This window comes from Nomascus leucogenys, chromosome 10 (assembly GCF_006542625.1).
Source record: "Nomascus leucogenys isolate Asia chromosome 10, Asia_NLE_v1, whole genome shotgun sequence".
NCBI classification, from domain to species: domain Eukaryota; kingdom Metazoa; phylum Chordata; class Mammalia; order Primates; family Hylobatidae; genus Nomascus; species Nomascus leucogenys.
The window spans coordinates 84,334,189-84,348,963 of record NC_044390.1 but is presented as its reverse complement, the minus strand read 5'-3'; the positions used below and the strand labels follow the sequence as shown (position 1 = coordinate 84,348,963).

General features: G+C 47.7%; 1 protein-coding gene across 2 annotated transcripts in view; it reads left to right on the top strand.

Annotated features, from left to right (window-relative positions):
* FBXO21 (F-box protein 21) overlaps positions 1-14,775 on the top strand; it is a 47,733-nt gene that overhangs the window by 24,693 nt on the left and 8,265 nt on the right. Inside the window, exons 9-11 of one of the 2 annotated variants that reach the window (XM_012510038.2) lie at positions 182-314; positions 7,783-7,994; positions 9,925-10,082. In XM_012510038.2, the coding sequence (XP_012365492.1) occupies positions 182-314; positions 7,783-7,994; positions 9,925-10,082 (503 nt within the window). The remainder of the gene's footprint in view (positions 1-181; positions 315-7,782; positions 7,995-9,924; positions 10,083-14,775) is intronic. The other variant, XM_012510039.2, reaches the window with a different exon arrangement.

Here is a 14,775-nt window from a genome sequence, read left to right as displayed (position 1 = left end):
TTTATTGTGTATTTTTTTTTTCTTAAGAGCATTGTATCTCTTTGTTGAGCAGAGAAGAAATACCAGAATCAGAAATCATTTGGGATTTGTGTCAATTATATTTAAAACCTGGGCCTCGAAAAAAAGAGTCTTTGCTGAAAAAACAAGCAGGATAAGACAAAGATTGTTTTTCCTCTGCTAGGGAAGGCATCGATCAGTCATACCAGCTCCTGAGAGACTCGCTGGATCTCTATCTGGCAATGTACCCGGACCAGGTGCAGCTTCTCCTCCTCCAAGCCAGGCTTTACTTCCACCTGGGAATCTGGCCAGAGAAGGTAATTATTTTACTTTGATGCTTTGCACTTGCCTTAGAAAGGGAAGTCCTAGATTGAAGGGTGCCCCTCACAAGCTTATCTTTGTGTTAACATGGGGAATAAAGACAAATTTATTCAGTCTCCCAATCATAACCCATTGCTAGATTTTCTTTACTTCTCTTATTCTAAGGAAAATTGGTTCTACTGCCAGGAATTGCCTGTTCTCTTTGTGGTCAGCTCCTTAAACCCTAGAACCACAAAGCCTCTGTCCCCGATACTCAACCACTGGGGCCCTCAGATCATTTTCTCCGAGTCACCCTCACTCAGCAAGGGAAAGCAAAGCTGTAAATAGTCAACCTCTAGCTGTACTGTTAGCAACTACATTGGCCATGAATAAGTACTCCTGTTTGCACAGGAAAATTGGATCTTAGATATGTTCAAGTCCAGCCACTGGACTAGAGAAGGACTCTTTGAAAACCATTGAATTTTGACACTTGCTTCACTTGAATTTTCTCAGTTTTTTAATGGCCCCCTTTGGGCGGCAGCATGCCTTTTCAGAAGGCTGCGGTGTTGACCTCCATGAGCTGTGTGGATGCAGCACGTGGAGAGGCCCGTTGTGTATAATGGTGCAGGAGCCAGCTGCACATTCCCACCGTGCCCTGGCTCTTCTCTGGAAATATGTGAATAGTCCTTTTTGTTTGTTTAGAGCAGAATTTAATTCTGAGGTCTCACAGGCCATCAACATAAACTCATCTCCCTGTGTCATTAGAGAGGGGTAAAATCTTCCTTGAAAAAGTAAATATTATAAGTGACTCTACATTGCTTAAATTTAAAGTCTCACTGATTCACAACTTCGGAGATCTAAAATAGTTCTAAGAAATGATGCATCAGTAGGAAAACCCCAAGGCTCCTGTTTTAAGAAAAGATGTCAGCCAGGCATGGTGGCTCATGCCTGTAATCCCAGTACTTTGGGAGGTTGAGGCAGGTGGATCACCTGAGGTCAGGAGTTCAAGACCAGCCTGACCAACATAGTGAAATCCCATCTCTACTAAAAGTATAAAAATTAGCTGGGCATGGTGGTGGGCACCTATAATCCCAGCTACTCAGGAGGCTGAGGCAAGAGAATTGCTCGAACCCAGGAGGCGGAGGTTACAGTGAGCCGATACCATGCCACTTCACTCCAGCCAGGGCAACAGAGCGAGACTCTGTCTCAAAAAAAAGAAAAGAAAAGATGTCATCAGTAGCCCACATAGCAAATGCCCTCCCAGAATATCTGTGTAATGTGGTAGAGGAATTATTGGAAAAGAAAACTTTCCACCGAAGTTACCAACTAGTTGTCCAAGATGTAATCATTTATTTTCATTTATTTATGTATTTTAATTTTTTTTTTTTTTTTTTTTTAATAGAGACTGAGTTTCACCATGTTGTCCAGGCTGGCCTTGAACTCCTGGGCTCAAGCCCATCTTGGCCTCCCAAAGCACTGGGATTACAGGTGTGTGCCACCACACCCTGCCTATTTATTTATTTATTTATTTGGGGGTTTGTTTGTTTGTTTTTTTGAGATGGAGTCTTGCTCCGTCGCCCAGGCTGGAGTGCAGTGGCACGATCTCAACTTACTGCAGCCTCTCCCTTCCAGGTTCAAGCAATTCCCCTGCCTCAGCCTACCGAGTAGCTGGGACTATAGGTACACCACCATGCCTGACTAATTTTTGTATCTGTTTTAGTAGAGACGGGGTTTCACCATGTTGGCCAGGCTGTTCTCGAACTCCTGACCTCAAGCAATCCGCGTTCCTTGGCCTCCCCAAGTGCTGGGATTGCAGGCCTGAGACACCGCACCCACCCCCTGCCTATTTATTTTTGATACCAGGATATACATACACTTTTTACTTTAGACTTGTTAAGGAGTTTTTATGAGATGCAGAGCAAAGCAACTTTCTTTTTTTCTTTTTCTTTTTTCTTTTTTTTCAAGACAGAGTCTCACTCTCTTGCCCAGGCTGGAGTGCAGTGGCACAATCTTGACTCACTGCAACCTCTGCCTCCCAGGTTCAAGTGATCCTCCTGCCTCAGCCTCCCGAGTGGCTGGGATTACCGACACGTGCCACCATGTCTGGCTAATTTTTATATTTTTAGTAGAAACGGGGTTTCATCCTGTTGGCCAGGCTGGTCTTGAACTCCTGACCTCAAGTGATCCACCTGCCTTGGCCTCCCAAAGTGCTGGGATTACAGGTGTGAGCCACCGTGCCTGGCCTGCAAGTTTCTTTAAATGTAAATTTGATAGTTAAATTTTGAGTCATTGTAGAAGTGATGCTATTAACATCCCCTTTTAGGGGGAAATCTGCAGAAGCTGAGGTGTCGTTACCTTCCACACTGGACTCATTTTAGTACTTGGGCTTACAGACTTACTGGGGACTAACGTTGGTGTCCTCCCTAGTTCCAAAATCGCCACACGCAGAGCATTTTCCCTCATGACATTTGCTGCTGGGGTCCATCTCCTGGGTGACCCCTCATTCAGAGATTAGGGGAGAAAAGTGGCTCATTGCCAGCGCACGCGTGACTGCCTACCCTTAATAAATGCATAATCCAGCTAGGGCCCCTGAGACAGCCACGGAAAACTGTGGGACTCCCAGTGCGGAAGAAGCCAGGGGGTGCTGAAGAAATCGGACAAGGTTCCTCTCCAGAGGAAGGGTTTGAGGTATGACCTTGAGAAATGAAAAACAACTTCAGAGGGCAGAAAAGTACATGACTCCAGTCAGTGGGAACAGCCTGCACGTGGTCCAGGGGTGGGAGGGTGTGGCGCCTGCAGATGTCAGCCTAGCACGGATTTATATGCTGATGAGTGTGCAGTGTGAGGTGTATTTTTACATATGTGTGTATAAAATTGTTACAGAGTGTGAGACCAGTTTGTGGAAGGCTGTGACTTCATCAAGTGAAAGGGAGACATTCCTGAGCTGGGAAGGCCTGAAGGTTGCCTTGTTGTTAATTGAATTAAATCAGGAAGAGCTAAGAAACATCAGCCCCCTTGCTCACTGTCACAGTAATCCAGGGTTGTGATGACTGTGATGGACATAGAGAGGGCGGGATGGTGAGATTTTAAGTCAGGAGTACTGACTGAACGCCTCCTTCCATCTTCTCAGCAGCCCTATAGGGTAGATATTATTTTTCTTTTTGCCATGTTGGAAATAATGAAACCGAGGCAGTGAGAAGTTAAATAACTTAGCCAGGTCTCCTGCACATGCCGTGACGGCACCAGGAGTTCAGTGCAGGCAAGGTGATGCCCGAGCCCACCCCACGCGGCATCCCGTGGTACAGTGGGCCAAGGCCAGAGCGCTTCTGAAGAAGCCAGCACACAGGCACCTCCTCCTTCCTGCTGCCAGGCCTTCGTCCTCATCATGATCCATAGTTCTCCTTTCCCTCTTTCTCTTCCTTTCAGTGGAAAAGGTATCCCTCCAATTTCCCAAGGCAAACTCCCTGTCCGCCCTGCAGGAATTTCCCTGGGTTGCCACCTTTCCTCCTCCCCCAGAGCTGAAGCTCTTAGTCTGCCTCCCACTCACTCCCCAGAACATCAGGACCTGTTCCCATGCCTCCTCCATAGGCACTGTTCTTGCCAAGGAAGCCAGTGACCCTCTTTGGCTGAAACCATTCTCCTCGTTGATAAATGCAGTGGATACTTTTTCTTTCTGTATCTTGCCCTGTCACTGCGGGCTACTCCCTTCTGGGAACACTAAGTTACTTTCGCTCTGTGGTCTCTGGTTCTCAGGCTCTTGCTAGTTCATCCCTTCAAGGCTGAAGGATGGTTTCTAGACGTCTTCTACCCTGCACCTGTGCCCTAGGACAGTTCTCTTCTTGTGTCAGTTTCTGCCTGTCTGCTGTGGCTGCTGGAGCACTGGACCCCTGCCTGGACCCTGGGCTCCAGACCAGCATATCCACACAACTGCTACACCCCTGCACGTGACTCTGTCTCCCAGACGAGTGAAAGTCGACCCGCTGAGACCAGCACTTCTGCAGCCCGAAGCAGTGCCCTGGCCTCCTGCTTGTCCTCCCTCTCTCGACTCTGAGCCCCTGTGAACCCGCTCTGTATGAGGGCCAGAGGAATCTTAACAAAATATCAGTTAGGTCCCTTCACTGCTTAAACCCCTCAGGGTGGCTTTCCTGTTGCCTTGAAGACCAGACTTGCTCTCCTCCGTGTGGCTTTTAGGTTCTCAGCGGTCTGGCCCTGCTTGCCTGTTGCTCCTCGCCTCCCGTGGAGTTCCTTGGTCCTCTGCTGCACCCACCACTTTGTCTGTGTCCCTGCGCTGTCTTGCTTCAGTCTTTTGCATGTGCTGCGTCTCTGCCCAGGGCCTCTGCTCATCCTCAACTCCATTTGCTGGCTCACTTCTGCCCAGCTGTCAGCTTAGACTTCTGCCTCCTCTGAAACCCCTTCCAGGCCTGGTTCCTGTGTGCGGCCAGGTCATGTTTTCCCGTCGTTCCTGTGCTTGCCCTTCCTAGAGCTTCGTCCAGTCTGTGGTAGCTGCTGCTCCGTCATCCATCTCCATTAGAACATGTTCTTTAAGGACCAGGACCAGGTCTTGTTCCTAACTGTCACCTTTCCCATGTTCTCAACACAATTCCTGGCCCATGATAGGAGCTCAAAAAATTGTTTAAATGAATAATTAAGAAATGACTGCCAGGTGCAGTGGCCCACGCCTGTAATCCCAGCACTTGGGGTGGCAAAGGCAGGTGGATCACTTGAGGCCAGGAGTTTGAGACCAACCTGAGCAACATGACAAAACCCGGTCTCTACCAAAATAAAATACAAAAAGTAACCGCACATGTGCCTGTAGTCCCAGCTACTTGGGAGGCTGAGGTGGGAGGATCTCCTGAGCCTGGGAGGTCAAGGCCAAGGCTGCAATGAGCCATGATCACATCACTGCACTCCAGCCTGGGTGACAGGGTGAGACCTTGTCTCAAAAAAAATGTGGCAGAACTTCATTAGATATGAATAAAGAAGACTCAAAGAGGATGTCCAGATTTTTCAACGCGGGGCAGTTTATGCCACTCTGAAAGTAGGTATTTGGAGAGCAGGCCTGTTTTGGTAGTAGGAGAGTGTTCTGTGTGGGGTATGATGCATTCGTCCTGACCTGAAGCCATCGAGTGCAGATGCCCAGCAGCCTTTAGCAGGAGCTCCCAGCATCAGCATCTGGTAACTGAAGCCCCAGAAGTAGCGGATCCCATAGACAGTGGATCTCAAGAAAGCAGAGCCAGGAACTTCCGAGAGAACCTTAGAGGGAACCGGGAATTCAGGGACAGAGCAGGGCCAGCAAACTACAGCTTGTGGGCCAGATTCACAAAGCCTGTTTTTGTGAATAAGTTGTGTTTGTTTACTTATTATCTGTAGCTTTTTTCAAGCTACAGTGGCAGAGTTGAGTAGTTAAATCAGGGACTGTGTGGCCCCCAAAGCCTAGTGTCTCTTCTCTAGCCCTTTACAGAAAAAGTTTACCAACCCCTAGGCTAGAGGGAGAAGAGCAGTATAGGGAAATGCATCATGGGTAATAGACCCCAATCCAGGATCTCCGTCCCAGAAATGGTGATCTTGGGGCATTCTAGGCCTAGAATATTTGGTGGGGACGGCATGGTGCCTGGGTCAACACTGTCTGCAAATACACCAGGACCTGAGGCACAATGTCGTCGTTTCTGCCCTCTCCCTTCGCTCTCAGCCACACATCCAGCGAAGGTGGGGGTAATTATCCTTGACCTTATCTAGACTTCCTCTGTTCTGTGACGATGCCAAGTTCTGACCGTTTTACTTATCTGGTGGGGAGGTGGCTGCTAGGAGAGAAGGGGAGCTGTGTGTGTGTGTGGAGGGGCAGAAAAAGCGGCTTGTTGGTACTCTTTCAGGCCACAAGGACAGCCATTATGCAGGCACTGTCAGTAGGCGCTTCCTGTTTACGTAAAGGGTAAATCTGAGAGTGTCCCAGAATTAAAAGCATCCGGCTGGAGTTACAGGCACAGGGGGATTGGCCGTCTGTTGATTCTTGTCAAAACTGGGTTTGGGGTACTTGAGATTATACTGTTTTGTCCATTTTTATGTGTTTGGAACTTTTTGTAGTAGTTAATTTAAAATGCTCCTACTCTTGCTAGGGTATGACACTGGTTGAGACCAAGAGTTGATCTTCACACCCAGAGCCACAGCCTCACTCCATCTCTCCACAACCCTGTGACCCCAGGCAAGTCACTTCACTAAGCCTGAGTCCTGTTTGGGAAGTGATTAAAAGCTTTTTTTTTTTTTTTTCCCCACCTAATCCTCCCAATTTGAAGATCAAGAAATTACTGACCTTCAAATGGGAAGGATTAAGTGAAACAAAAAACCTGATGGACTTGGCACAGTGACCAGCAGAGAATAGTGTTCAGTAAATGCTGAGGTCCAGCACGTCTCAGTCTGAAAGGCAAGATAATAACATGGTGCATAAAACTGGAGTTTTCACAATACTTTGACAGGCTCACACTGCATCAGCAAATAGGACAGTGATTACTCATGATTTGATAAGCTAAGAAAGGAATTCAGAGGTAAAAACACCAGCTAGTCTGACAGATCTGGGCCTAGAGTCCAGGTTGCTGTAATGTGCTAAGCAGGCTGTAATCCAGGACTCACTCAACTGGAAGGAGAACCTTGTCAGAAATTCTATGCTAAGGGCTGTAAACATAATGGGTGCGAAATAATTGTATGTCTGTGTCTTTTTAAACGTGGAGTTTTTTCCACAGAGGCACTGTGTGCAGTAGAGGCGGTAATAGTGGAGTCAGACAGACCTGCTACTCTGTGCTACTAGTTTAACCTCTGCATAGATGTAGTTTCTCCTGCTGCCTGCTGGATACCAAATACCATGATGAGTTAAGATCACTGAAGTGACCAGCAGGATTTTAGAACTCTGATATACGTGGCTCCCTCCTTCTAGTGTAGCTTCATAAACTCAACGAATGCATCCCTTTGGTGCCCACTCTGTGACCTTTTCCATCTTTTCCAGCACTGAGGCAGTTGTGTCAAACATCCTCTTGGTCTCGATTAAAGCAATTTAGCGCTTTTTTTCCCTCTGAATTCATGAGTGGCAAGTGAAAATCGTTCCTGTGTATTGAAAAAATGTGGATTCTCACATTTCCCATGCCGACCAAGCATGCTAGGTGCTGTTAGAGCCCACCTCATCCAGAGTGCCCTAGGTGGCGGGCCCTCGCCTGCGTCCCCAGCGCTTATCCCAGGACACTGGTTTCCAAAGAACTCCTCAGGTTGACAGTGGTTGAATTGGGGTGTCCTGGGCCAGCTGCCAGTGTTACAGTAGAGCCCAGCCCTGGGCATCTGCAGTGCCGATTTGGTGGCGGTCTGTCAGAGAATGGCCCAGAGACCTGGGCCAGGGCGATCAGGGCATAGCCACCCCTTATGGTCCTTTGTTAGGTTACGTAGGTAGGTCTAAATCCCTCGCCGCAAAAAAGAAAAGGCCTAGCTGAAAATATTATCTTTTAGTCTTTCTGTCTTGTTTTGAAGGTGCTTGACATCCTCCAGCACATCCAAACCCTAGACCCGGGGCAGCACGGGGCGGTGGGCTACCTGGTGCAGCACACTCTAGAGCACATTGAGCGCAAAAAGGAGGAGGTGGGCGTAGAGGTGAAGCTGCGCTCCGATGAGAAGCACAGAGATGTCTGCTACTCCATCGGGCTCATTATGAAGCATAAGAGGTGAGTGCCCAGGATCGTCTGTCCTGCAGTGTCCGTTCCAGAGGGGCTGTGGAGACACACATGCACCTGGTGAGCCCCCAGGACACAGTGGAGGAGGAGCTGACTGGATCACTTATCCCCCGAGTGCGCACCGCGGGGAAGACAGAAAGCTGAACCTCTTTTTTTTTTCTTTTTGAACCGTGTCTTTGACCTTTGTGTTTTTTAAGCAGCAACTTACTTTCCTGAGAGATCTTCTAGTGTTTTTAGTGGCCTTTAGATGTTTGACCCTTCTCTGTGTGGGAACATGGAAGTAACTTTGTAAGCCAAAAGTTTTTTCTCTCATTTCCTCATTGTTCTTATATCTTGTCACTTAATCTCGGTCTCTTCAAATCTGGTAGGCACTTGGTCTATTTACCAGGCAAAATTAAACTGTATCCAAAATGATTGGAGCAGTTTACATCCCACCAGCAGGCTAGGAGCCTGGAGTTCCTATTCTCACCTGGTGCTATTGCCAGACCTTTAAAAATGTCCTTATGTGATAAAGGGCAAATAGTGCTTCACTGTGGTTTTAATTTCTGTTTCCTGGGTTACTAAACACGTTGAGGTTCTTTTCATATATTTACTGGCTATCCAAGTTCCAAGTTTCCTTTTATTAAGCACCTCTTCAAACATTTTGTTTTTCTTTTCTTTTTTTTCTTTTTTTTTTTTCCTTTGGAGACAGAGTCTGGGTCTGTTGCCTAGGCTGGAGTGCAGTGGTGCAGTCTCAGCTCACCTGCAACCTCTGCCTCCCAGTTCAAGCGATTCTCATGCCTCAGCCTCCCAAGTAGCTGGGACTACAGGTGCACACCACCATGCCTGGCTAATTTTTTGTGTTTTAGTAAAGACAGGGTTTCACCATGTTGGCCAGGCTCGTCACTAACTCCTGACCTGAAGTGATCTGCCGTCTCGGCCTCCCAAAGTGCTAGGATTACAGGCATGAGTCACTGCACCCGGCCCATTTCGTGTTTTTTTTTCTATTGAGTTATTAGTCCTCCCTAATATGATATGTAGTTGTTCTTCTGTGTATCAGTCTCTACATGACGATAAGTTGCAAATATCTTTTCCCAGTTTTTGGCTGGTGGTTTTCATTCTTTATTGCATTTTATTTTAACTTTTAAATGGAAATTTGCAAAGGTTTATAAGAGAGAAAGGACTACAAGGAACCAGGTGGTGTTCCTGTCATCCAGCCTCAACAGCTGCCATGCGGGGTGAATCTTACTCTCCCCTGCACCGTCCAGACCTTCCTCCCTGGGTTAATTGACACAAGTGCCAGGTGCCATTTCACCTGTAGCGATTTCAGTGTGTACCTCTAAAAGGCAGGGGCGCTCTCTCCTTCTCTGTCTTTTCGTATTTAACATCTTGTTATCACATCTAGAAAACCCCAGTTCCTTAACTTCATGCAGTATCTAGTGAGAGTTCCTATTTCCCCAGTTGTCTCATATTTTTAAATGTTTGGATCAGGATTTGTTAGTCTCTTGGTTTTAGTGATGTCAAATTGGTTAGTCTTTTCCTTTACGGGCTGTATTTTTAGAGCGTTGTTTTAACAAACCTTCCCTATCTTGAGTCATGAAGATACTTTCTATTTTAGAAGTTCTGCATTTAAACATCTGAGTCTTGGTTGTACTGAGAATTGAATTTGGTGTGCTGTTGTCAGGCCAGGTCCCCATACCTTTTTCTTTTGGGTAACCAGTTGTCATCTAATCACTTTTTGTTGAAAAGTTTATTCTTTTCCAGATAAAGTGCTATGTTGATAATAAGAGGTGTTTATAAAAGGGGTTAGGGGTGTCCTGAAAAATGATTCACCGTGGAGTAAAGCAGGTAACTGAGGATGTGAGCTGAGAAGCCACGCGGTTGTCTGGAGGTTGTTGCGGCCGGGTCTGCAGGGACTGACTGCGCCTCCTGTGTTAACTAGGTATGGCTATAACTGTGTGATCTACGGCTGGGACCCCACCTGCATGATGGGACACGAGTGGATCCGGAACATGAACGTCCACAGCCTGCCGCACGGCCACCACCAGCCTTTCTATAACGTGCTGGTGGAGGACGGCTCCTGTCGATACGCAGCCCAAGGTAAGCGGAGGGTTCCGCTTGTGCCAGCGGCCCCCCAGGCGTGTTTTCAGCACACGTTTGAGCCCTCGGGTAGGTAATGTGGGCGTGGGCCATCGGTGCCTTCAGAGGCGGCCGACACCCCATGGCCAGCCTCCTTCAGGCCCACAGTCAGCTCAACGTAGCTGGGTCTGCACAGGTGTAGCCCTGGCGAGGGGTCAGTAGTCACACTCACCCTCCCCCAGGGCCTCCGCTCCCACAGCCCGGACATCTGATTGGCCACTGTCTATGCCAATCAAATTCCTGTAAGTCCTGCCTCCTGGACCCTGCTCTCGGCTCCTCCCAGACTAGAAGAGAACCCGGTGAACACTTAGGGGCCCCCTAGTGCCCCCTTGCCTCCCGAGGCTATGGCTGCCGGCTGATGCCGGAGACGCCTTCGTGTGGCCACCTGTGGGAACTGCAGCCCGCAGGGCCGGCCCTGGGAGCACCTGAGAGCCCGCAAGTGTGCAGTAAGGTTGGGTAGGCGTCCGGGCCACTGCCGCCCCGGCAGGTGCCAGCCCAGGGCAAGGCTGAGGTGGAAACTGACGGAGCCTGTGAAAGCTGGTAAGAGACAAGAATGCCTTCAGTGTGAGTCTTCCTTCTCTTTGTTCCTGTTGAATTTCACCTCCACTTAATAGGATGAATTCAGTGTGTGTCTGTCAAAGCATTCACATTGATTAATTAATAATTCACATTTATTAATAAAAATGAACGTGAATGCTAATGTAGTGCCATTCTGTGACGGGCATCATTCTAATGTATATTAACTCCATTTGAGAAACATCATCACCATCATTTTCTAGATGAGGAAACTGAGGCACAGGGAAGCCATTGAGATTTTAACTTAGAGAACACGATTTGAAGCCAGGCAGGTTGACAGAGCCTCCTCTTCATCCATCATGCTGTACCTGCTCATGTCTGAGGTTTGACCTAACTCAATATTATGTTCTGATAAATCCAATAATCAAAATATGGGATGTATAAAAATCTCAGAACTTTCTGAAAGGCTGGAAATTGCCAGGTGAGGTGGCTCATACCTATAATCCCAGCACTTTGAGAGGGTGAGGCAGGAGGATTGCTTGAGCTCAGGAGTTGGAGACCAGCCTGGGCAACACAGCAAGACCTCATCTCTGCAATTTAAAAATTAGCCAGGCAGAGTCGTGTGCACCTGTGTTCCCAGCTACAACACAGCAAGACCCCATCTCTACAAAAAAAATTTAAAAATTAACCAGGCAGAGTAGTGTACACCTGTGGTCCCAGCTATTCAGGAGGCTGGGTTGGGAGGATCGCTTGAGCCTGGGAAGTGAAATCTGCAGTGTGCTCTGATTGTGTTGCTGCACTCCAGTCTGGGTGACAGAGTGAGACCTCATCTCCAAATAAAAGGCTGGAAAATAATGATTTTTGTCAGTTAATCAGAAACTGAAAGGATCCCCTGGAACAGCAGCATCAAGATAAATGTTTGTTGAAACTGCAGGTCACTTGCCCTGTCTCAGTGTGATGGGGACGGTGTAAGGGGTTTATGTGCTCCCTGTGGCAGACGGAGGCACCAACGGTAATGTTATGTAACTTTTGAAGCTGTGTCGAATATAAGCAATCTCTAAAAATCAACACATGATTTGGACATGATTGACTGATTCACTGGGCCACTGGTGCCAGCATGAGTCACCTGGTAAGTGCTTGATACCCTACAACATTGTGGCGTTCACAAGAATAAATGAGCATTTTCTTTTCAACAACACGGTGGGCCAGTGTCTATGGCTTTACCACATGGCATCATTATTCAGTGTTTAGGGTTGGTCTTAGTATTTGGTTTTAGGGGTTGTGATTTGTTCACTTCAGAAGTTGATCTCTAATCATATCTAGGTAAACATGCAATGTAAGGTTTAGTCATAAAATTGTCATTACTGAAAAAATTAATATCTGCTTGTTGGTTTTACCATCTCTTAAATTGAGATGGAACTAAATGATGGGTAATGTTAGCAAATTGGCTTCTTGAATTTAAAATGTAGAACTTCAAAGCTGTTCCTACACTATGATAGTTCCCGTCTTCTGCCAGCGGTTCCATCAGCACTCCGTCAGCAAGCATTTCCTGAGGGACTCTGAGTCCTGGGCTGAGGGGCAGATCTCCCCCAACATGCCTGATATGTGGCTGTCTTCAGGGTCCTCCCTCTCCAGGGGACTCTCCTCTAGGCCTTCATCTCCTTCCCCCTTGGGGTGTCTGCAGATGTGCTGATGACTCCCAGAGCCGTGTTTCTATCCTGAGCTCTTCTCTGGGCTCTGTGCCCAACTCTGTAACAGCCCCTGGGCATGTGTGCTTGGAGGGCTCTCAGGGGTCTTCTCTCCAACGTTCTTACCCCCGACTCACTGAACCCATTGTTTTAACTTGATTATCTCTGTAAAGAAAGAAAATGTGTCCCTATACCCCCCTTGCTCCTGCCTGCCCCATCTCACTAGTGACACCACGTGGGGGCCGTGTCTTGCTCTTCTCCCCTCGCCCTCACCCTCGCCATACACCCACTGCTATCTCATGTGTTTCCCATTTCCATTCTGGTGGTCTCTGCTCGCCTACTTCCTAACTGGCACCTGCCTCCAGGTCTGTCCCCAACCAGGCATTTTCCTTAGCAACAGCAAGAGGATCTTCCTAGCGTGTCCCTGGACCAGACCACTTGCTGCTTGAATTGACTGACCATCAGGAGTTTCTCATCAGCAGGCAGTCCAGAATGCTTTACCAGGCCCTAGGGATCTGGCCTTCCCCTTACAGCCCCAGCACGGTTCCCACGCCTGGCATACTCCAGCCCACTTCCGTTCGTCTTCCTTGAAGTCATCATTCTTGCACACACGTGGAACAGTTAAAAGAATACATCAAATACCCCCATTTACTCTCCGGTCGATTCAACAGTGAATGATTCCCATATTTGCTTTATCTATAGAGATTTTACCGTTTTCCTGCACCATTTGAAAGAATATTGCAGACATGACCTAAATACTGAATTATGTCTAAGTATAAGGAGATTCCTCTGCATAACCGCAATTACATTATCACATCTAATAACAATTATTTTATAATATCTAATAGTTTTCAAATTTCTCAATTGTCACAAAATAACTTTGTGCCTATTTTTTGCTGTTTTTTAAAAATCAGGATCCAACCAGAATTCATTCACTGCATTTGGTTGTTTTTTTTTTCTCTTTAGTCTCTCTTATTAAAGATAGTTTCTCATTCTTCATCTTTTTTCCCCCTTTTTCATATGGCTTTGACTTTTTGTTTTTTTTTTTTTTCTTTTTTTTGAGACGGAGTCTCGTTCTGTCGCCCAGGCTGGAGTGCAGTGGTGCGATCTCGGCTCACTGCAAGCTCCGCCTCCTGGGTTCACGCCATTCTCCTGCCTCAGCCTCTCCGAGTAGCTGGGACTACAGGCGCCCGCCACCACGCCCGGCTAATTTTTTTGTATTTTTAGTAGAGACAGGGTTTCACCGTGGTCTCGATCTCCTGACCTCGTGATCCACCCGCCTCAGCCTCCCAAAGTGCTGGGATTACAAGCGTGAGCCACCGCGCCCGGCGGCTTTGACTTTTTGAAGAATCCAGACTGGTTGTCTTGTAAATTTTGTTTGTTTGTTTTATTTTTTGAGACAGGGTGCTCTGTCACCCAGGCTGGAGTGCAGTGGTGCAAACATGAGTCACTGCAGCCTCAACCTCCTGGGCTCAAGTGATCCTCCTATCTCAGCCTCCCAAGTAGCTGGGACTACAGGCATGCGCCACCACACCTGGCTGTTTTTTGTGTTTGTGTAGAAACGAGGTTTCACCATGTAGCCCAGGCTGGTCTCGAACTCCTGGACTCAAGCATTCTGCCCGCTTCAGCCTCTCAAAGTGTTGAGATCACAGGCGTGAGCCACTGTGCCTGGCCATTGTCTTGTAAATTGTATAACATTTTGGATTTGCCTCATTGGTTCCTTAACTGTATGATGTCTGCCAGCTGGGAGTGAAGTCTGAGTCCTGATAAGACCGGGATAAGAATTCTTGGGGAGGATACTTCACATCCCTCGCTGTGTGCTTCCCACTGGGTCTCATCAGGGGCCCCCTGTGAGTGATACTGAGTTTGGTCACTTGGCTAAGATAGTGACTCACTATTTCAATTAAGAAATCCACGTGGTCACTCTGTAGCATCCTGTGAAGATCCTGTTCCCGGGCCAGGCGCGGTGGCTCACGCCTGTAATCCCAGCACTTTGGGAGGCCGAGGCAGGTGGATCACGAGGTCAGGAGATCAAGACCATCCTGGCTAGCACGGTGAAACCCCGTCTCTACTAAAAATACAAAAAAATTAGCCGGGCGCGGTGGCGGGCGCCTGTAGTCCCAGCTACTCAGGAGGCTGAGGCAGGAGAATGGCGTGAACCCGGGAGGCGGAGCTTGCAGTGAGCAGAGATCACACCACTGCATTCCCGCCTGGGCGACAGAGCGAGACTCCGTCTCAATAAAAAAAAATAAAAATAAAAAAAAAAAAGATCCTGTTCCCCAGTGACCTTGAAGATCGTGGTTTTGGCACTTTTTGAAAATCCTTGCCTAAATCTTTATATGAGAATTGCCAAGTGGTGATTTTTCCACCACTGTTATTCTCTCTACTTCAATGAACAAGAGCTGCCTTCTTCCTCCCTGCCTCTCCCTTCCCCCTCCCTATCTCTCCTC